General features: G+C 42.7%; 1 protein-coding gene across 2 annotated transcripts in view; it reads right to left on the bottom strand.

Annotated features, from left to right (window-relative positions):
• Positions 1-1,056: 1,056 nt before the first annotated feature.
• Positions 1,057-24,604, bottom strand: part of dag1 (dystroglycan 1) — a 29,526-nt gene continuing 5,978 nt past the window's right edge. For both annotated transcript variants that reach the window (XM_023811300.2, XM_023811299.2), the window contains exons 2-3: positions 13,116-13,601; positions 1,057-6,879 (exon numbers count right to left, since the gene is read on the bottom strand). In XM_023811300.2, the coding sequence (XP_023667068.2) occupies positions 4,573-6,879; positions 13,116-13,463 (2,655 nt within the window). In that variant the 5' untranslated portion in view covers positions 13,464-13,601 and the 3' untranslated portion in view covers positions 1,057-4,572. The remainder of the gene's footprint in view (positions 6,880-13,115; positions 13,602-24,604) is intronic.

The raw sequence follows: 24,604 nt of genomic DNA, 5'->3' as shown, positions 1-24,604 counted from the left end.
CACCCAACCATATATGGGAAGCCCCTGCAGGGTACATAAGCTCAGTCCAGGGTGTTTGCACATACACCCAACCATACAAAAATAAATAGTACAAAAATGTTCACATTCCTTTTCTGCCATACTAAATTACATTATCCAGTGAAGGCTAATGATTTTTTTTTTTTTTTTTTTTTTTAAAAAAGGCTTGTTAACATACTGCATAAAAGTGGAGCATAAATTCCCCTAATTGATTACAAATTACTTCTCTCATTTGAGCTACATTAGTTTGTTCCAAATCACATAATTAAAAATAATTTTAAGGTTAATGGAAAGAATTAATAAAGCATACGTATATAATTTATATTTGTACTTCTCGTTAATGTTCGGAAATAAACAATGTGCTATGCAATACTGATAATGAGCACAGCAACTGACATTTTTCCCCTAATACTTACACTTTTTCAAAATTCTACAAACGTGTATTTTCCCGATGCGATTCATTTGTATTGCTATTCTAAGTGCCCTAATGCTAATGGCTCACAGCATGTGTACAGATCACTACTTAAGGTGATGTCTCACGTCCTGAAATGAGACGACCAGCAAATGTGTTCCGTCCATTCTAATAGTTGCCGAGTGATTAGCAGCTCATTTAACTGATGCATTAGTTCAAATCTTTAATCTGATATAGTTTAAACCACAGTTTTCTTTTAATTTTATCTGATAATTTGAATGTCAGCTTGAATTGAGCTACAATCTGAATGGCAAAAACATTATTAAAATACCTTCGTAATCTTAACCAACAGTCTCACTCAAAATATCTTCAAGATCACCACCTTGAAATGCATATTAAACTCACATGAATTCAACGGTAAGAGGTACGTCAGGTCAGGCCAGCCGATCATCAGATACACTAATCATTATCACACATAGTGCTAAAAATTCCCCTGAATGACTTTGCAGAGGAAAAAGGACTATGCATTACACACTAACAAATGCATGAAGGAACAGTTTAATGCACACAGTTTTGTAAACCAACACAAAAGGTGGAAAAAAAAGCAATAATGGAGAATGGCAGTATTTGGTGAAAACACTTTTTTAATACAAGATCAACATACAGTGTCTAGTGGTATAAATAAAACAATGCTATTAAAAACAGTGAAAAGAAATTCATCTTGCATTATTGTTTAATTAAGCATTTATTTAACCTCCCCCCTTTGTAAGGTTTAGGTTGCCATGGCAATGGACATTTGTCAGGGTTCCAGGGTGCAAACTTTTTTCCTGTTTGCTCTCCTCATTTTTCTTCTGCTCTGCCAAAAGATTAGAAAAGACAAAAAAATATATATATCTCACCACTTAGCCCCTCCTTTTTGAGGGCTTCAATAAGCTCACTTCACACAACCCCCCGAACCAGCCCCATCAAGACAAGAGGAGCTGTGCCCACTCGTCAAGTAACAGCAGAGGAGAAAGTCAACCAAAAACTAATGAGAGAAAAAAAACTCGGGGGGAGGGGCGGTGTAGACTTAATACCACACAAACATTTACAGATAATACCTTATCATCTCTCATTCCTCACACATAAGGATAACCTCAATATTCCAGTTGTAAGGACTCATTTATTCATAGAGAGAAAGTTGCCCCAGTGGAAATTAGAGAGCTGCACAAAACATTGGCATAAGGCTGATATTTGACACACCAATCCCTAGATTTACAAACGCAAAATAAAAGTAAATGAGATGGAAAACAAATATTACACAGTCAGAGCTAATCTCTCGCCATGTCCAGGAATCACACTGCAAAATGATTAGCATGATGATCGAAATGCTTCCGGTAAAAATGGGATCTACAAATTTGCAAACCCAGAAAGCATGGAGATTTCACGGCTAGCAAGTGCCTCAGTTTTTAAAAGGGGACCCTCTTCTCTTTCTCATTTTCTTTTGATTGTTTTAAAAGGTTGGATTCCATTGGAACAATTTGTGATTCAAACCTTTTTATTTCACAGTCGTGAAGTACCATAAGATATAAAAAGTGTAAAGAGAGAAAACAATATTTAAGTTAGCAGTTTGTGTCTGATAAGTAATTCATAAATGAAATATCAAATGGAAAAAAAATGCATGATTAGATTCATGATTACTCTTTGGTTTCCTTGTCCTCAAAGCTTCACACAAGTCACTGAGCCCTACTGAAGTCAATTACCACGGATAGTCAACCTGATAAGACTGGAGAGAGAGTCGGGGGGGGGGAAATACAGCCATTGCAAATGGAACGAAAAGGCCACGAATGCATACCTCACTATGAATCTCAATTTTTTAACTTATGATGACATTCTCAAAGAGGGAATGGGGGATTTGAATGGATATCGTACCTGAATACAAAGCCACTCCCTATCTCTGTACTGGTCTTCTACCATTTCATTTTTTAAGGCTTTATATCAGTACAGCTTAGCAGAAAAGACGGTACCTGACTAATGCAACATGAGCTGAAGTTTCAACAACAGACAGAGTCTAATAAAACCTTGGTGGGCTTTCATATGTGAATAAATCAATACAAGTTAAATGGAAGCATTTCAAAATACATTATAGCCAGAGCTTATCAACAGAGAGAAACCTCTCTTCTCATAATGATAACGTAACCTAGCACGTTCCTCCATTATGCAGCGAGACATTTTTAATATGTTAAACGGTGGATTGTTTGAGCAGCATGTACCGAGTCTGTTGCCATTTTGAGGCAGCCCGTCCCTGTTAAAACACACAGCTCCGTGCCGGGGAGTCTGTACTCACACTACGATCCACTGTGGCTGCGTTTGTATTGCCCTGAGCTCCATAGCCCACACATGACCGCACTCAACCTAACATTATTGCAAAGGGTCACTTACAACGAGGACTTTCAGACACCAGTAATATTGGATGCAGTGATCCAGTTAGACACTGGCTAAGAAACAGGAAGGAAAGTTAAACCTTGGCACACACGGACACACGCACGCGCACACATGCACACGCACGGTACGGGCCATCCAAACAGCATGAAGATAAGTAGCTTTAAAACTTCTGCCATTGAGATTAAAGGAAAAATGATAATAAATCAATTCTCTACTAAGCTAAGCGTTTACAAACTGCAGCTCACTACTCATTATTTTTCATAAAACAATTTGAGGTTGTATCAAAATATTTTGTGGAAAAAAAGGAAAAAAAACAGATTGAGGATTCTTCCTCAATTGATTTCCACACAACTTTGTTAAGGAAAATGCCTTCCTGCCCCTACAATGTTTCTTCTCTACCTCATTGTCAGTTTATTTCCCCCTTTCGGGAACCAGGACTACCAAGGTACAGATAGATTTTGTATACTTGTTGGCATCATCTGAATACTATTCTTTTTTTTTTTATTATATATTTTTTTATTTTTAATTTGAGAACAGGAGCATTGCTACATAAAAAAATATTTACCACATAAAAATAAACTGCAGGAGGCATTTTTTTCTGATTTTTCTGAAAGTGTGCCTATTTCATTATGAAAATATTCTTATTACGCTTTGTTTTACAGGCATATTCATATGTAGAAAAAATATTTTTGTGATATCATAAAGACGAATCGTGGTTCATTTAATGTACAGTTGTGAAATTTAGCAAAAAGTTATTTTTTTTTTTCTTCCATAAATTACTAATCTTACTACTTAATAAGGGACAGTCTGGAATTATCAGTCTAATAAAGTTGCACTCAGTCCCAAAAAAAAAATGAGTACCAAAAACTTGATGCTGCTGCATCAAAATGAAGTCAGTTGACCATTTTAATAATACCATAGGCTTTACACAGTTACGTTTTCCTTTGCGCTCTGATAACCATTTGAAAATTCTTGCTCTTTTAGATATATGTGATGTTATACATCTCGGTTGGGGTAAAAGGCTTCCTGCAGGTTATTTCTATCTGGTACTCACCACACCCCCACACCCGTATCCCCATCCTTAAATACACTCTGCCAGAACATCTCAAATATACAGTGGATTAAAATCAAAAATAAGTTTTTTGTATATTTTTTAGGCTACCTCTCGTTGATGTTATGCTCTTTCTGCTAGACAAATATGAATACAGGTAAAAATGATACAATTAGTGTTAAAAGGCAAACCAAGCTCAGTGCTGTCTGAAGGACTGTCCATCTTGCCCTCCCCCCCCATCCCCTTGTTTATTTGAATGATTTTTCTTAGCAAAATTTGCAGCCTGCAGTCTTTGAACTGTCATCTTGTATTATTTAGAGGAAGATAAAAAGAATGCTGTTAGGCAAGTAGAGTTTGATTCAAAGTCATTCAAAATGGAAAAAAAGGAAAAAAGAAAAAGCCCAGAATAAAAAAATAAAGAAAAAAAAAACTGGGTTAGGAGTTTGCATTTCCCAAATAGCTGTAGCCAAGTCAAGATGAAAATGAGGAAAGTTCTTGTTGGTTGTTTTTCCAAACCACCGTCTAATTCCTCCATTCTCTGGCTCTACCCCCCAAACAATCCCATATTGTACAACCGTTAGCACCCCTCTTTACTTCCTGGACAGACAACACTGGCGTGGAACTGCATTAGTCCCTTTCCCTCCTCTGCTGGAGGTTTCACTAAACATTATGGCGGCACGTAAGGTGGTGGAGATCTGTAGGGTGTCATGTTCTTTGGACGAGAACCTTTCCCTTCCATAGGGGCAGTGAAGGGTGGTGGTGGCTGGTAAGGAGGAGCGTTGGGATCTTCGTCCCGCAGAGCTGTGTATTCTCCCAAAAGGTCCTGGTTAAGGGGTGTAGTCTCCTGGTTAGCCATGTTGGGATACTCTGGAGGAGGTAGGGGAGGTTTCTCTTCCTGTAGGATCAAGGGCATACTGGAAGATGGTGGGGGCTTCGAATCATCCAGCTCATCTGCAAATATGATGGGCACCCCCTTTTTGATGAACGTCGCTTGGTCCTCGATAGTGAGCTTGCCTTTGCGCTTCTTGCGGTAACAGATCATGGCGATGATGCCAGCGATCAGCAAGATGGCAGCGACGACCACGGCTGGAATTACAGTGTGTAAGTACACATCATCTGTGCTTTGCCGTCCTGGACCCAGAGAAGGTGCATCCGTTGGAAGGATAGGAACAGCGATTTCCCCTGGTGGCACAAACATGTAGGTATGGCAGCTACCTGTGCCTTTGACAGTGATATTAATGGGTTTGAAATCTGGCTCCATTGCGCTGCTAAAACCATGAGAGGGTTTGCCATTAGGATCAGAGATCTTACTGGTCATTTGCCGAATAAGTTCTTTAGGACAAGGGTTCTGTGGCAGGCTGTTATTAGTCCACTCCACCACAATGGATCCCGCAGTGATGTTCTTCAATGTGACTGCGGTACTGTTGCGGTCACCAAATGAAAAGGCTAATTTTTTAATCAGAAGGATCTTCTTCTGAACATCATTAGTAATCATATGAGGATCCCCATGGAATCGAGCGATAAATGAAACAGGAGGTTTGTTACTAGGTGACCAGCGATTAACATGGACCTCAAAGGCATCTATGTCAGTCAGTCCACCTTTGTCAGTTGCATGCATGAAGTACTCATGTTTTCCTACATGCTGCCAGTCCGGAAGTCCATACAAGAGTTGACTCGTACTATTGAACTGAATCCAGGAGTTATCCCCAACAGCTTCATTGTGGTTCATTCGTAGGGTCAGCCTCAGCTTGTCTGTGGTACCATCCTCCCTGTCGAAGAAGGTATCAGAAGGAATTTTTACCTCAAAATAGGTCCCAACCCATGCATTCACCTGGTCGATAGGATTACGTAGTTGTGGTTTTGAATTCTTATCAAGCACAGGTGGTGAAGGGGTTGTACGTCTTGACGGTTTAGTTGTTGTGGTTCTAGTATCTCTGGGTGCTGGAGTAGACGTCTTGGGTTTCCTGGGTTTCTTTGTTGAGGGTGGAACCTTCGGTTTCTTAGTAGTTGATGTTGCCGGAGTCGGAGAAGCCGTGGCCTCAACAAACACAGGTCTGGTCATTGTAGGCATGATGGAAAGGGTGCTTGTGGTATCCATTATTCTTGTTGGCAGAGGAGGCCCCAGTGTGGGAGTATGCGCAATTGAGTCTCTGACCCTTATAGTGGGCTTCATAGGGAGAGGTACAGGACCTCGAAAAGGAGGGGCAAAACTATCAGTAGCTGGTGCAATGGAAGGGGAGGTAGGTGTGGGCACAATACGGGTAGGGGGATCAAGGTATGTTGGAGGAAGAATGGAGGGAATAGGAGTAGGGGTGTTGTAGAGCTGTCGTCGGATTCGTTTGGGGACATGGGGCTTCTTGTTGGCAATATGCCATCCCACAACAGGATATCCTAGCTGTGCTGACATAGTTCCTTCTTTGGCAGGGGTCTGGACACTGCTGATGTCAGGAACATTGCTTTGGTCCAGAGCACAACCCAATTTCCAAGAAATGAGGGCCCCATTCTCCACCACCTTCTTGGCATTGCCCGGTCCAGCCATGAAGGCAGACATGTCAAAAAGGCGATTGTTAACCACAGGTAGAACTTTCATGTGCTGAAGTCCCACCCCAGAGAATTTTTTCATACTATTTAGCAGTCCCACTCTCTGCCTGGAGCTCATCTTAGTGAGGTCAGCATCTAGGATGACCGTAAGTACGGTGACTGGTTCCTCATTACTACAGACGAATGGCTGAGCCTCAGTGCTAACAGACTGGAGTGCCAGCTGAAGGGGGTCAGTGTCTGTGTGGTCTTCTGGATGCACTTCGATTGAGAAAACATCAGGAGTACGAGACATCTGGCTTCCACTGGCATCTGACACAGATATGGAGATATAATGGACACCCTTGTCTGCCTCCAGGGGAAGGCCCTGGAGAGTGTGACTGTCTTCGTCCCAGTGCAACCAGGATGGCAAAACCTCTTTTCCAGCCTCTGTTATCTGGAAAAATAAATGAGAACAATCAAACATTCTTGTTTCCAGGAATACGCATCATTAAGGTGTCAGTAAATGAGCAGATGTAATGGATATCTCTCTGTTTTGCTTCACACGGCTTGAGGTTGTCCTGTCCTGTTTATTAACAATGAGTGGCCTCAATTTCTGCCAAACTAGCATTTATATGCATTTTGTTGCATGGTTTTCAGATTTTTTTCCTATCTGAAATACTACCCTTTCAGGTATAGCCCATTATAAATCTATCTCCAGAATAATGAGACACATTGTGGGTGAGTGCCCAATTTCAAATTAAAATTTGCCTTGGCAGTACGTTGCTGAAGTGTTGAGGGGACAACCCTAAAGGACTGCGGAACCCAGGGAAAAAAAACACTATACCAAGTGAAATTAGCAGCCTCTCTAATGACACAAGACTGTTTATCTGCATGCAAATTTAACTACTGTATGGGACACCAGTTAAATGATGACGTGTGACCTGCAGCACATGAGAATGTGCATGACAGCTCAGGAATCATGGGCAGCATAGTGTAAAAGAGGGTTAGCATCACCTTAAACAAGACAGGATTTGGCCCGGAAGCGAAACACTATGGACAGATAACGAAAAGGCAGCCAGAGACGCTACAAAAATAAATACATACGCAGGACCCGAGGAAAACAAATACGGCCTTTCTTTAGACTTCTTGCCATTTATAAATCCTCTATTATTAATTATGTAGAGCTAACGGTCCCAAGGTAGATCATTAATGTACAAACCGGAACAGAGATACCACAGTAGGAACCCACACTGGGCCAGATGTGCATTTCATTCCAGTGTCATTGCATTTTATTTATATTAAATACACTCTGCCTTCCAGTGTCATTGCATTTTTTATATATATATATATATATATATATATATATATATATATATATATATATATATATATATATATATATATATATATATAAAAACACCTTTCACTATCCTTCTCCATACTCCACCCCTCTCCATTAACAGGACAGCCATTTCCTAATTAATTTTACAACTAATGTTTCTAAATGATGCCGTTATGCTACGAACAAACTACAGCATCTGCTACGGCTTCTGCTCATTTTCCTTTTTCGAAAAGGGAATGATTAAGGAGAATGTGGCTATAATTACCTGCACTAAATCAAACCTAATTAATACCATTACAGGTTTAAAGTCACTGATACTTTCTGTTTACTCAATAAGAAAAGGTCCAAATAATTTCCAAGTTAATAGGAACACACACAACTATTATTGATTTAACAAATAATAATTATTACCAAGGAAACATAATATAAGTAACAGCAATACATCAGATACAGCAGCAAAACAAGCAAAAAGCCATTCAAAGTCTTCATTGTTAAATGGATTGGAAAGGACAGGGGCTGCTACAATGTAAACAAATCCATGATTTACAGGCATAATAAAGAATTCATTTATTTAGTCTCGTCTATAAGTCTAAATCATAAACTGTGGAATATTCATTTATTTTAATTAAATGTCAAAATATCCAACAATGACCACAACCGCAACTCTTCAGACATGCAACTAATGCCTGTGGGCATATCTTTAGCAAACAGTAAAGCATTTTGCCTTCAGCAAGTGGCAGGCTACCATCGGTATCCATTATCAACGAGCCAAAGAGAGGGCTTTGTTTTGGAGCCCGTGCCATTAGCAAATCAGGCATGATGGATGATGGTCCAGTCACACACACATAGACGGTAAGAGGGTCATTTGAGCAATACCCTTTTCCACATCATAGTCTATGTCACTCTCCACCAGGACTAAACAAACAGGGTTTCCAGGCACAGAGAAAACAATCAACCCAAAATGACTACATTTCTGCAGTAAGAATACCTGACCAATTAGGACTTTTAGACCAATTCGGAACTTCAAATACAACCACTTTCATTGTTTCTTGGAGAGAAGCTCTCTTTGAATTCCGTAAGCAAATCTGCCACTTTACCGGATGCTAACGGAAGCATTGACCGAATATTCCTGCAGAAATGCCCCGTTGTCCACAAGATGAATACTGACGCAGGAATTTCCCGCTATTGTTTGGAAAGAAAAGGGCCTGGGCTGTATCACTTTTAAGTTAACGAGCAGCATGTTAAAAATAAACTCACTGTAACTTATTAAAGCCAGTAAAGACCATGGCATACACCTGGGCGGCTTCAAGAGCAACCTGACAAGGGGATGCAAACCCGTCTTCATCCCAAGGAAAACAGATATGACCATGAATATGCTTTCTGAAACTAAAATAAACAAAAAAATTCCGAGGGGGAGGGGGGGGGGGATTCGTGCGGCGGTGCAGGAAGAAAGAGTCATTGTTAAACTGGATTGTGGACAGGGCCTGAGAATAGGGGGAGCCATTGTTGTAGTCTGAAGACAGCTGAAAAGATAAGATTCATATTTCTAAAGAGTAGGACGAAGCATGTCTTTGTGATACGAGGAGGTTGAAACGGAGCCTGGATGAGAATCAGCCTGACCGATTATTAACAGTGGAAATATTCTGGAGCTTGGAGGGGGTGGGGGGGTGGAAGCTGTACAGGATGGCCAAGTAGGCGTCGGCTGGGGCCTGGTGTTAAAGCCCATTTTATGCAGTTAAACATTCACTAGAAAAGGAGAGAAAACCTACCATGAACCATTCACAAGGGGCCAGGGGAAAAAAATATCTGAAAATAGGAGTAAAAGTGTTTGAAAAGCACTATTCATTTTTGATCACATTATGGGATACTGCTTAAGAGTTCACCTCAATTTTTTATGTAACCTTATAAAATGCAGGCCTTAGCATATTTTAAGCTGATTCATTTCAGGAATGTGACTTGATTTGGCCAGTATTCAGAAAAAACAAAGAGCACCCCCAGTAACAAAAAATGTAATTAATTAAGTTATTTTCCACATTTCAGAGTTCCACCTAAGCCAGTCTGTGCCTGTTTGCTCAGGGAAGACCGCCTTAGACCGGCCCCAAGTTTATATGTTAAAAAAAAAAAAAAAGGAATAAAAAATGAGCAGCACGCCAAAGCTACCCAAAGAACATTACTTTGTCATTAGACCTTTAATTAACCATTCAGAGGCAAAAGAAAGCAAATCTTTCCCTGCCACTGAAGGAAAGACAATGGAATAGAGGGAGGAAATGCAAACAGAGGAGCCGCTGGCCCTGGCGGATATGCGCCCACAATCCGGCTGTTCGCTACCAATCTCTCTGGAGTCCACGTCTCGCATAACAGTGCTGAAGCAACCCACATCCTCCCACGAGTACAGGTGGGAACATCCTTCAGCACAACCTGAGCCGTGCCACCGACAGCTTTGCTCTAACTGTTGGTGAAGTGTTTTTTTTCTTTAAAAACGAATAAATGAAAATAAAATGCTATGTTCGAGAACTTTCCAGGTTTCCACATAAGGAACTAATCAAGCCAAAGAACATTCGTATATGCATTAACCTGGCAAAGATGGCGCCCTCTTCTGGACAACAGAAGAGCCAAGCAGAGATTTTCAAATTAATTATTTTAATTACCCTCCGTATGTAGCTAGTACCGTCTAAAAAAGGTATTGCACCTTCCTTCGCCCAGATGAACAGACAAATTCTAAGGAAGTCAGGCTGGTCAGAGGAGTTGAAAGTGTTCAGCAAACTCGCCGACACGCCAGATATAGAGCTGAGAAAACACTGATGCTACATGCCAGTTGCTAAGCTGGGAGAATCAAAACAAATAAGAACTACTGCTGTATGACTGCTAGCCAATCCTAAGTGATTTAGCCCTGACCAGACGCACAAATGACTCACAGTCACAACCGTTTTCATCTGTGGGCAAGTGGCAAGCAGCTTTCCGTGGGTTTTTTTTTCTGGGCCTGATTTAGGTTACAGGACCAGTCTCTCTGCGATAAAAAGGAAGGAAATAAAGGATCCAGTCATGACAGGATGGGCACGGAAGAACAAAAGCAGGGCCAGGAGGCTGGATGTTTGGAGATGGAAGGGCAGGGGAAACCCTCATGTTCAACGTTTTCAACTCCGACATATCAAAGGCTACGTTTATCACAAAAGACGAGAGTGAGGGCTGACGGCTTCTGCTTTTATCCATCACTCTTTTGATACTCGACCACCACATGAATCTTAGAACATTAAAAGGCATCAGAGGTGTGGAAAAAAAGAAAAAGTAAATAGGCTTTATGTGTTGATTATTTTTCAACACCAAAAATACTTTAATAGAACGATAGGGTCTGATATAACAGGATCTGCAGTGGCAGTTATGCTGAATAGGTAGATCTGTCTCAGGATTCTGGAAGTGTATGCTGAAGGACTCTTAGATTTAGACAGATATTTAAACGTTAACCGCCGCTAGCTATTGTGTTGTTTATTATTTATTGACTTTTGGCAAATGTTATGCTTTTTTGGTTGAACACATCATCACTGACATTTAAGCATTGTCAGAAATAAAATAAGGCCTATTCCATAATATTAGGATTCTGTTGTCTTGCGCAGTAAGGTTATTATATTTGTTAGTAATGGTGAGTTTCAAGTATAAACCGGTGCTTTTGCCCGAATCCGTTTTACAGCTTAAAAACTGATGCGAATAAATAAGGCAAGAAATGTTCTCCACACCAGAAGACATTGACTAAACACAAATGACTGATTGTATTTCAAAGGAAAGTAGGCTACTGACTAAGTGATATTAAATAGTATTCTGCAATTTTTGTTTTTAAGATTTACAAGGATCCATCCAATTTTATCAATAGCAGTGAAATCAATCCTCCCCTCATTAAAACTGCGTCTATCAAAATGATATCGTCATGCCGACCTTCTCGTTTTATGACAGCTTACATGAGAGCCGGAGAAATGCCACTGCTGCAAATTAAAACCAAGCAGAGAAACACATGCAAACAAGAAGGTAGCCATGTCAAAAAGAAGAAAACAACAAAACGACACTACCGTTTCAGTTTTGCTTTAAAGGCTGCCCAGAAACATTCCTCTTGCTGAGCGAAGGGTGCAAAAGGTAATTAGTAGAGTTTGCAAAAATAAGTAAATAAATAACGTTTGTGGGTGGAAACAGCTGTACCACTCCGAAAGAAAAACATTGGACAAGAAGAAACCCCTTTGCATTCTTTATCCAAAGCTGTCAAACAAGCTTTACCAAATGCGTGGTTTCAAAAAAAAAAAAAACCTGCATTTAATGGGAATAAATGATCTTCGGGATCTAGAATTATAAGGGCAGTCTGGGGAGATACCCGGATTGATTGGGGCCAGCGGAAGAGAATGCCTGGATCCGCGCCGGGGTCAGGCATTCCCATTTAAATGTCTTGCCGGCGTGGCCCACACAAAGATAGCTGGGCCATTTTGGGCCTCTGCAAGCCATTCAGAGAAAGCAACCGACCAGTGAAAGCAGAGAATGAAAAGGCAGCAAGAGCCACAATAGGTTTCAGCACCACTTCTCTTCTTAAAAAAAAAAAAAAGAAAAAACAGCCCAGACCGGCACTATAGCTATGAGGATAACGAGTCATGTGTTACTTTTGTTTTTTCAAGAAAGCATCGAGAATAGACAGGACAAGACAATCTACCCACCCCCTCCCATACACCAACGATAGGAGTAATCTGTCCACTGTAGCTAAAATGGCTAGAAAACCAACATGTTCATACAGCTAATCATTTCAGATCTTTACCTCCTAACTTGTTAACAAGTAGCATTTCCTTGAATTTATTCGCTAACTGATTGTACCCATCCTTGTGAAGGTCAAACCTGACGATTACTTGACTATGACGCAAAATGAATACTAGATAAGACCAATTTAGACAACAAAAGGGCATTTACACACAGTTGTGGTGGGGGATGAGGAAGGAGCTTCCAAGTGGCTGTAGCTAAAGTATAGTAGTTAGCACAACATTGTTCAAATCACTTATACGTTATCCAACGACTCAGCCTAATCTTCTCCCACACGGTTCTCAAAATGTTTCTTGAAAGAGGACCCCGGTATGTTTATTGTACTAAGGTCTGTCTTGCATTGTCTTGTCTTTTATTAGCCTACTGTCTGTCCTGCATTGCATTGCAGTTTGTCCTACTATCTTCCCATGCACCTGTCCCCTACCCTACAACACAGATGGCAAAAGAATGCCATTGAGTTCTTTAGAACATGTGACAATGAAACTGGAAACTTACGTAACGTAAACAGTGGATGCCATTATGAGTTAGAGATCACTGAAAACTTTCGTCCGCCGAAAGCTCACCTTGACCGTGCTGCTGGGATCTAAAACTGTCGGAAGATTCATCCGAAAGAGGCGGCCCACCACCGCAGAGGAGTCTGGGAGCCCAACGGAAGATGTCACCTCGGCAGGGGCTTCCGGCAGGTCTGACATGATGGACGAGTGCATGGAGGCCTCCAGCTGTCCGGGCAGCTCTCCCAGGATCTCCACCTGTCCTCTGGGCCACATTCCTTGTGCCGGGGTCAAGAGGAGCCCCAGCAACAGAAAGACAGTCCTGCCCATCCACGGGAGGCAATGAGCCCCAAACCTGCCCTTGCTCTGTCTGTCGCTCATGTTTGCTCTTCCTCGCTCGTGCCTAGAAGGACGACCCATCAAAGGGGCAGCATGCACCAGAGCTGGCTGAGAGCTCCTCCAGGCTTCTTGGTTGCCTCCCCCCTCTTCGGTCTGCTTTCTCGACGGGTTAGCAATTAGTTTCTCGTTGAAGTTACATTCCCATCATAAGACTGAACCCTGCAAGGAGAGAGGGAGGGAAAACACAACAGTTAGATAAATCGCTAACATTTTAAGAAAGAACCATCAGTGCGACATTGTCAAAATTCAACAAGTTCTCGCTATTTCACACTGAAATCACCTGGCTCAAAGCACCAGGCACCATACAAAAACAAGCAAACAAAAACAGTTCAATGACTAGACTTTTACACTTTCCCAGTGATGAGAGGTACTGTAAATTGACCTCCACCTAAAGCAAGATGTTAGCCTATTTGAGTTCATAATCATAATCTGCTCTCTTTAAACAGTGTATGGAGGTTCCCGAGTGTAAAGTTGGACACTGAGACATTCATCTGTGTGGTTCCTTCCGCAGGAGTAGGTTACAGTCGGTAGAAACAGTTCAAAGCAGCCCATCTCCCACAAGGACACGCTCGGCCTCTGCTGACGCGGTTTGAGAGGGTAGGAAAAAACCAAGCATCTTAGGCCTTCAGGAACATTTATGCAACAACTATTGTCCATATGGCCTACAAAAAAAATAATACAAATTTTAAATAAATAAATAAAATCAGCCATCCATCCTCACAAAGACACTTCCTGCCTTTTCAGAAGATCCATTTATTTATTTATTTCTCATTTTCCACAAGGAGCCTGTGAGACGCATACACCGAAAACGCGCCAATGGAGACATTCACATTCACGGATTCTCTTTATATTCAAAGGTTACTCTGGAAGGTAAGCTGAGGAGAGAGGAAGCCTTCGGAGTAAGATGTCCGAGGTGGGGGCGGGGATGTTGTGGGCAGTATTTCCACGCTAGCACAAATGGGTGCGGACTGATGAATGGATCATAAATCGACCTAACTAGCTTCTGCATCCCTGAATTTTCAGCTACAGCAGATGGGGGCCCAAAGCAGGGCTTGACAGGTGGATTAACAGTCCAAAGGTCCTTATTCTGTAACGATGTGTGTCTTATCCTTATTCCAAAACAAACCATGTGTATGGGCTTGAGACAGACCGACCTGCTAAAACGGGTGTGTTTTCTGAAGCGAAACTAAAGGCATTCCCATTCGATTGATCTGTATATCGACTGGGTACAAAAACAAGGCGACTCACAAGTTATGTAATACAGTGGTATACAGATTAACTAGGAGGTTTCGTTAACTGATCGACCGAAACCGAACAGCTCATGCTTATGCACTCAAACGACCACTTATATATATTTTACAAGCTGTATCCAGTAGCAGCCTTTGGATTCCCCATAGAGGTTGACAGGTACAGCTGAGGGGTACCAGTGCCAGAGCTGGGAGTGTCGGGTTTTATGGCTGTATAATAAGCCACGCTTATTCAGGGCACACAAAGGGTCTGATGAAGTCTCCCGCACCGCTGTTGAGGAGAGGGGAAAAAAAGGCGTCTGGTGGTAAGAAAAGGACGCCTTTCATCGCTCGAGCGTCCGTCAGCAAAATGGATAAATAAACAGGCTGAAAATAAGAGGGGAGGCTACTCAGAGACTCAAAGAGACATCCCCAGTCCCGCTCCCCCTAAACCGCGCCCCCACAAGCTGATGACCCATGACAGTCGGCTCAAATAGCATCTAACGAGGCCAGGAAACGCCAGCGATGAGCTATAACTACATTGCTGCGCCAGGACCTCTATCACTGACCATATGAAAGCTACCAAAAGCAAACGGCAATGATTTCTCAGCTAGGCAACTGCTCACCGGTCAAAGCTTGGTTCTTCGCCTACATTAAGGCCATAAATTATATCAGCGCCTCGTGAACAATTTAGAACGTGTGCTATTTTTCCCCCCCAAAAATAAACACATAAAATAATAGTTCACCTCCTGATACCACCGGGAGACATTCATTTCGAGCGGAACCAGAACTTGCTCCTTCTCAGAGGCTCCCAGATCCAGTACTATGATATTTAAATTAAGACAACCCCCCCCATGCTGTTTTTGATTTCCAATCCTCCCTGTCCCACAAACCCACTGTGATTTAAAAAGGCAAATGTATCATCTGTATTTATAGCAAAAGTCGCAGATGGAGATACCCCAGACTACCAAACTAAAAACGGTCATTTTTACTGGTGTGGGTCTTTACCACACTAAGCATGATGGATGCGTGTGATTTTTTGGTTGTGGGATACCTTCCCATTTAAGGCAAGGCAGCACTCTGATTGACAGCATGGAGGGGAGCGAGGTCTTTTCCCACAGCCCCTGCTCAGGTCACACCAGGGTCGGGGCCATGGGATGAAATGGGCGTGACTGATTCCCAGGCAGAACACCCCCCACGCCCCATTCAGCCCAGAGCCACCGCTTAGCTGGGAAGAAACTGGGGGAAGGGGGGGGGGGGTGTAAAAACGCCAGGTGCTTCAGATCTCACATGCACTGCCTTTATTCTGGGGGATTTCGGCACAACGCGACATGCTGGGTTTAATTGGACAGGCTGCAGCCTGCGTGGGTGCAATCAGATGAGGATAAGCAGCTTGAAGGTTTGTCACACCCCCCACCACCACCGCCGCCACCAACCCCGGACTCGAGGACAGACAATTACCCTATCTTTTTTTCCAAGGGGTAAAATAATTTGCCATTAACACAGAGATGCAGGCTTGTTTCATATTGCCAGCGAAGGAAGGATCACAGAATAGAGCGTTTTAACTCAGACTCCTTTACTCTCAGAAACCAAACGTGTCCCTTCAGACCTTTTCCTCACAGCCTGTCTCCATCGGACGGGCCACAAGATTATCTAGCCTTATTTCTAAAGTACTGCTTTAAAATTTCCTTAACATCTATGCTTTGACGGTACGGCTGTGGGCAAAGGCTGCTATTTAAAACAATTTTTGATAGCCTTATTAGTCATAATGTAACTTTGATAGCTGGCGTTTATAGAGTGGCAGCTCTGAAATGCAGAGCTCACTGGGCTGGTGTGGTCCAAGTTAATTTTAAGTGTGTGTGCAGCACAGAGTGATTAAAGAAAGAATATTCGTCTATATCCCAGTCTAATGGGCCACTCTCTCCTCGTGATCAAAAAGTACAGAAAATCTGGCATTGCTCGACTTCCCTGCAACTGAGAATTTTTCCCCCAAAGTGAAAATATGGCTATTTTCTAACCATGTTTAAAATCCCTCTCAAAAAAATTGTTAGTCCAAGATCAAAAAGTCAAAGAGAATCATTTCTGCCAAGTAAACAATGTCACATATATTAATAAAATAAACATTTAAAAAATGATTAGATTATCATCACTGGGGAAATATGTGCACTACTCATAATTAAATTCAGGTCACATTATATGCTATTCTATAGAACATTTTCAGAGTGAATAATTTATAGTTGAGTCACAGGGGTTAAGCTCCTACAATAAAAGACAGATCCAGATTTATTTTAACATAACCGGCATACATCGATGCTTTTTTTAAAGTTACATTTTGAGTTTTAGTAAACTGTCAGGCCAACATAGGCAGACAGCCATTAAAAGAGGTTGTTTTTTTCCCCATTTTAAACCGAACACGCCTCTGAAACAGCAACTTTCAGCCTCACCTGGAACACAGCTAAAGACCTCCCTCAACTCAAGTATGGCAGAAATTACCTTTCAGGTGCTGCCACATAAGGAACAAACGGCTAGTTTCTCTGGCAAAATCACCAGGGTTATGCGATATACATGCTCTGTACCAGCCAGACTGCTAAATTACATTTATGCAGTTTAAAGGACAAGGCGAACAAGAATAATTCTGTCAAATTAGCAACTTGCTGCAAAAAGTACCGCTAATGGGGGTTCAGTCTCACCAATTTAATTTCTAATATGAATGGGGGGGGTGGGGGGGGGAATCAAATTTTAGACTTGCTAAAAAGAATATCCAAACAAATTAAGCCAGAATTCATTCTGGAATTAATGTCTAGTGAACAGTGCCTGCTATGTTAATTAAAATGCATACATCAATATGCACACTAATATTATATGCAGTTGGACAACAGCATGCATTTTCCTATCTGGTTTCTCTCTCTCTCTCTCTATATATATATATATATATATATATTTATTTTATTTTTTTTCCCACAAAACCCTTGATCAGCCATCCAAAATCACAGATATCTGTGGCATCACAGATAGTTGAGCATCAGTTTGTTCTGCTGCCAGCTACTGGCTGGAGTGTAAAGTGGACTCTGCACTGCCTCCAACATGGCATCATGTGAAACTTTTCGCCATTTACTTACTGTTTGCGGTAAACTTCCACGCACAGATTTTTTTGTCAAGAGGAGCCAAGGCAGAGAGAGCCACCAGATGGCTTCCGATGCGGACATTCATCTGGGGCTGTCGCCTCAGTCTTATCTTGGCAAGCTAGCGGGCAGCCAAGTTGCCTACGTGATTTACGACTCTGAACCAGCGTCGGTTACTGCCAGCAGCGTGGCGGCCCTCGAAGAGCCTGCCGGATGTCCGTCCACTTCGGGGGGGGGGGTGGGGGGGGGAATTCCCCGGCCGGCCTATGGTCGCTGTCTTCCCATCTCCAGCGCCCAGGCTAGAATGAGGCTGCCCATTTAAGTTCCTGCCTGCACAGCTGACAGCGCTATAAATGGCATCCGGGGGGGGGGGGGGGTTAGGGGGGGGTCGAGCACACGAGAGACAACGGCTAACATGGAGCCCATTTTTATTTTGTGGTGTCTGGTGAGGTTGAGTGGCATGATAGATGTAAGACACTTCCTGAGCCAGTGGAAATGTCAACTATGGGGGGCGGAGTCTATAAAGACACACATACCCACACAGATTGCCAAAAAAAACTACGTTTACAATACATATCCCAGCACACAGAAAACTCAAATAAAAACATAAAATCAATAGAAGGGATTTTGGGGAAGGTGTTTACTTCTGTGATAGCAAGGTGCTCAAAAACATCTTAAAAATGCCAAATTATTCGCAATCATTTGTTTTAGGGTTTTAAGTTCCATGCGAGGAGACAGGTCCTCCCCCCTGTTCTCTATCGGCATCCGTTTCATAGCAACAAGAAATACAAACACTTAGGTCTCCGGTAATGCGCCCCTACGGTCTCACTGCGACGCCTCTGTGCTTACAGAAGACCGCTGCTCTACGTGTTTCGACGTGCAGTGTGCAGCTTAGGCAGAGCCGCGGGGATTATTCACCTATAGGCGCCAAAGAAACGCGGCGTGTCAAAGAGACTTTGAAGAGCTGGGAGAGGGATGGTCAACTCCGAGAAGGGGAAGTATGTAGAACAACAGTGCTGTGCGTTAAGTGCTACTTTTCGCTTTGTCAGAAAACAATAAATAAAATGGCTGGCTGGGGCTGGGGGGGGAGGGGGGGGGGTGTTGCTTGGGGTAAGTCCGCCTTCTAATGACGGCGTTTCAGTTTCAGCAATTCATTGAAGGATCTGTGTTCACTAAAAAATAGACCAAACTGAGAAGTATATCTATAGAGTGACAGGCTAGCAGTAATCTCTTGGGCTTAAAAAACAACAGGTAACTGTTCTGCAACCTTTATGGAGTCAATAAATCTGTTTGTTTGTTGATTGATTAACCATTGAAATAAACATTTCCCATAAAAACAGTGAAGTCATGTTTTGAAAAGGAATCATGTGATTGACTGCGTTTTGATCCATTTTGTATCCCTGTTTATTACAGGCTTATTCATCAATATTAATTTTTCTGTATCACCATCTGAAATATTCTGTCCTCTCACCATCTGAAATATTTCCAATGTCTAAACACAATAATTCAGAATTAAGACAGAATTACTACAGAAGACTACAATTTTATGGTTTCAGAAGTCAAACATCATCTTTGGATAGCCGTGGTAAAGAACATGAGTGGAGTATTGTGAATTACTTCACTCCTCCAGTAGAGGACCAACAGTTTACTCTGGCTCAGCAAAAACTATGAGGCTTTGGCCTTGGTACAGACCATGAAAGCTTAACAGGACCTCCTGTCCCTGGGGCACAGCAATCATTTAGATCTCATCATAAAAGACAACAGAAATGACAAAACCAAAGCCATCTGGATCCATTCCAGATTTCATCATGAGCCCCCTCCCCACACACCTCATTGTCTTGGGCTGGACTTGCCTTTGGGTCTTTGCTTACACCCCGTAAACACACACACACACACACACACACACACACACCTCTTTAAAGCCTATAAAATGTACACAATGGAAGATTCACTGGGAATAAAAACCAGAGTGAAACCGCTTTCACACCTAGTTAACTTGTCAGCGCTGTCGTGACTATGTTAGCAAATCTTTGTTTTCCCCCCACACTCCTAAATCATGCCTCTTCTCCCATCTCATAACTTTTTTATTAATGAAGCTTAAAAAGGAAAAGAATGAAGCACAACAGTTTGATTCGAGGGGGTAACTGCGCCTTAATGCGTCCATCGATCTGTGTCTGGTCTAATAGTGCAGGCTTCTGGTGCTAAATGTGCATTTAAACCTGACAAACAAAGCCATATTAAAGAGCGAGTCATATTTTACACAATACATTTCAAATACGCTTCAAACAAAACAAACTAAATATTCACATTATAAATAACTGACGACCCTGACAGCCAAAAGCCATGAGATATCTAACGCAGGGATAATAGAGTTTTTACATACACTCACCAAGCCTAGTCTTCAGTTCGTTAATCAGCTAAATCCCCTATTTATTGTCAATAGAACCCATTCGTCACACCACCTTGACACTGACCAATGGTTTCGTACCTGAGATGTTGACCTTCACGAATTATGTGCTCCCCCTGGCTAAGATTATCACACTTCTAACCCTCAACGGTCACCTTACACGTCACCGAAAGGCACCTGCACCTCTGGGAGGAAGAAAACACACACACAAAAAATAAATATATTTGCCCTCCCCCTACGAAAACAGGACGAAAACCCATCCCCTCACCTACACCAAGTTTGATTTCAGTTCTAAATTCTAAACAAAGGTGATCGATAATTTAACTGTCGCCTGCAAAAAACTGTTCTTGCTTGAAGCAGGACACCTTCTAAGCAAAACTGGTGGTGCTAACTATTGCTCTCATACACAGCCACCCCACGAACTCAGTGCCTGGGGCGCTGAGCCTCCAGCCGTCACTTCCCCCAGAGGTTTAGCCCTCTGCCGCGTCCTTTTCATGCATTTCTTCAAAGTATCTAATTATGTCACTGCAACGCGAAGGGCAGAACAATAAGGCACCAATTTTTTTTTCTTTTTTTAAGTGGGTTGATTGTTTTTCCACTGCTTTAGAACCCATGGGTAGGCATGATAATTACATTTTACTAAAATTAGATATCCACAAATTCTCCCTCCGCTCATCTATGCAGCATGCTAATTGTGGGGGTATGATCACTGAGAAACATAGGGGTCTTCCAATACCCCTTCCCTATGAGCAAGTGACAAACATAGAGGAAAGGGGGCAAGGGCTTGGATTGGGAGTGAAAAATGACAACATTTATATTCTATCATGCTGCTGTGTCCTGTGTAGTTCAGATAAGACCTCTTCAGGCTTCTACGAGAGCACAAATAACCGATGTCCCTCACGCCACTTCATACCCCCCCCCCCCCCCAAACACAGACGCTCACTCTCACCCTCAAGGTCTAGAGAACGTCACGCAAGACAGTAGCCTTGTTTTCCTTCAGGCTTAATATCTTAATCCTGCATTTATTTTTTTTTGGACATCCACAGCATCAGGCAACTTTTAATTACAACTCAATTACAGTTATTCTAATGACATCCAACGAACCCCAAGCAGGCGGACGCACACAAACAGATCACATGGCCACTGTCGACTGCCTTTCCCTCACGGCGCCTCGTCACCTATTATTACATTTATGATAACTAATTTGGCTGATGTGCTAAAATGGAATGGTGGGACAGCTGGAGTATGAATGAAAAACAACAGCAGCTGCCCAGGGACACAGCTCATAGAGGAAGCTGTGCAACCCGCCATTAAAGAAAGGGACCACCAGTGATTGCTGGGTGTCTGGAGACGGACAGACAGCTGGGAGGGTGGAAGGTGGCCGGGGACAGCTGGCAGCCCTGGACCCCCCTGCAAGAGTCATAGCACCCAACCCGCCCAAAAAATGTCCATTGACACGCCCAGTGTGCATTAGTCGGTGTCTTAACTCATCTGCAACCGAACGTTTGTCTGGGTCGTTTTACACATTCTTCCTGTCTGTTTAGCACTTCTTAACTTCTCACCTACAGCCCAACCCAACCCCACTAAGGGGCAAAGACACTCTGCACGTAAAGTGAAAGACAGATAGATGCAGTAATATATCTTCATATCTCCTGGTACTACTGCAAATCCTCCTCTCACTTTCTTATCAGGAGTCAGTCTATAAATACACATCCTGTCCGCTCCCCTATCCCTGGCCCTCCTCGCGGCCACATATCTGGACAAAAATAGTTCCGGCAAGGTCAAACGAGAAGCAGAGACCGCCCATGACAAGGCCTGGGCCCATGCCTTATCGCCACGATAATAATATTGCCGATAACTGGTTTGGGTGGGAGGGGTGAATGATGACACAACACAGATTGCAGAAAATTCCTTTGCACTCCTTAGTCCTTGGGTATGCTCCAATTATACCTACCGGGCAAGGAAAGTTGCAGAGGCACTACAGTTTACGTAGTTCCCCTTGCACCAGCCCCTTAAGAAGTCCAACTGTACAGGATTTAATTAGGCCATGTAGAACATGCACCTTCAGTTCCACAGAACTGAAGATAGTTCAGAGGAGTCTGGTAAGGAGGGGAAAAAAAACAAGAAATGCATACACAGGGTATTTTTGTTCAGTCTTCAATAGTTGTTTTTTGCTGTGTAAGCCCTAAGTTTTTTGGTACTATAGAAGCATTTTCGTGCAGACAAGTCTCTGGGTGGCCCAAATGGACTGGGCATCAGAGACTGCTGACTGCCAGTCATGTCCGTCTTAATGTTCAGGACATCCAAGAAGATAGGAGAGGGTCCAGTTCCCAGTGTCTTCCCTAGGAGCGGATGAAAGCGAGGACTAGTCTGAGAGTAAAGTCAGAGGAGAGGAGACCGAAGGAGTAACTGCATTCCACACATGTTCGACAAGAAGATCAGTCGCTTTCCTTTTCCTATTTTGACCAATTTGGCAACAGATTTCAAGAGATGCTATGAGTCTCTAGGAAAAATCTGCAAGGAGAAGAGAGAAAAAAGACCAGGGAGACAGAGGCTGACAGTAACTGCGTATGGAACAACAAAGGCGCTAACCAAGCAAAAGCCCTTTTGAGGCCAGTGTTTGCTCAAGGCAAGGCAGTTAGTAAATGAATAACACCTAACTCATAGGAAACGACGCATGTAAATGTCGCACCATCAGACTGGCTTGAGAAGACACCCCTAACCGCACAATACCACACACATACAAATGACCCAGGGCCCATTACCCAACACCAGTTTCGAACCAGATGGCTTCACAGAGGACGCTGGAACTAAATACCAAATTAGCACATCTGTTGTGGCTCTGGATTCAGCTGAGCTGAAAGGACTCGTTGACAACCATTGACAGTCATCAACTAGTATTGCCACCGCTGAACACATCAAAAAAAAAAAACTCCTGGACAAAGCAAAAAAGGCAAAACATGGCCATATTGATCAGAAAGCCAAAAATGCAATCTGAGCAGGATGTTTGTTTTATCCGTAACACTCTGAGGAAAATAACTGGGGCACAAGAATCAATTGCCGCCATGGATACTTCTCCCGCGGCAAGACAGACTTTCCGATCATGTTTGTGGAAAGTTTTCGATAAAGCTGTGCGACTCGGATTCTTCGCCGGACTTAGTATCCCACCCCACCCGAAAAGCACCACGCCCACACACCTCACTCGTATGACTCAGTAACAAAAACAGTACAGCGATCGCAACACCCGACACCCTAACCCACTCAGTAGCCTCCCTTTAAGTTGGCAGCTATTGTTCAGCTTAAGAAACAGGGACTTGCATGTAAGTGTTAGAAGTTGCAGTGCACTATCAGGGCACCCTCCAGAACACCTGTGAGATGTCACCCCCACCCCCCACACTTTGTCCTTCTGCGTTTACCTAGATCACTGGTCTCAAAGCAGTGTGGGCATGTGGAATATTTCACTGTTTGTCGTTATTAAACTGAAGCCCTTCTCTTTTGGCAACCTTGACTTCCCTTTTATCTTAAAACTGGACTCCAACAGGGAACAGTCCTCTGCCTACGTTATGCAAATGTGTTATTGGTCTCACCCAACGTGGTAAATCAAAGCCAATCACTTTGATAAAAAGAGGAACAATCCACATTTCATCAGCTAACTACATCTCTGAAAGACCAATGAATCGAGAGAGAGAGAGAGAGATTAAACACACTGGTTGGTTCCAAAAATGCACATAGCCAGCCCCACGTTTGACACATGCTGTGTGACATTTAATACCATTCTAATCGTGAGCCAGTCCGTTGCGTCCCGCCATATTTGGTGTGCTACCCAATTCTAAATTATTCTCTACGCTTCCTCACGAAAAGGGCACAAGCTAGTTTATCGAGCTTGCCTGTAAGTTGTAGGGTGCAACACATATTCGCGCACAGATAAATTCATAGCAGGATATTACTTTTTGGGGGAATCCCAATAAGGCCTTAAAACAATGCTACCCAAAACAGAGGTCCGACGTTGCAATCAGGACCAAGCGAAATTCTTTTTTTTTTTTTTTTCCTTTCGTTCCTTCCTTTCATCTTTGAATCAAGACCGACTCGTCTTTTCCCCTTTCGGAATGATATGACTTAATAAATGTAGGTGGAACAAAAGGAGCCGCGTTCACCTTCCCACTTCATAGCTACAGATATACGGCGGGCATATTTAAAGCAGCTCGGAAGGAGATAAAGTTTCATTAGTATGTTGACACTGTCTTTCCGCAGAAAGCCCTGATAACGCGGTCATTATGGATGTATTTCGCAATAATCGCGCAGACAGGCAGCCAGCTAAGCCGTCAAGCGCCGCTTTCCAGACGCATGCATGCAGGTAACCTGTTTTAGTGACGCAAATTACATGGGTCTCGGTGCTGCTGCTACGGA

This window comes from Paramormyrops kingsleyae, chromosome 8 (genome assembly GCF_048594095.1).
Source record: "Paramormyrops kingsleyae isolate MSU_618 chromosome 8, PKINGS_0.4, whole genome shotgun sequence".
NCBI classification, from domain to species: Eukaryota; Metazoa; Chordata; class Actinopteri; order Osteoglossiformes; family Mormyridae; genus Paramormyrops; species Paramormyrops kingsleyae.
Note: the sequence above shows the minus strand (reverse complement) of the source record. Positions and strands in the feature narration are given on the sequence as shown.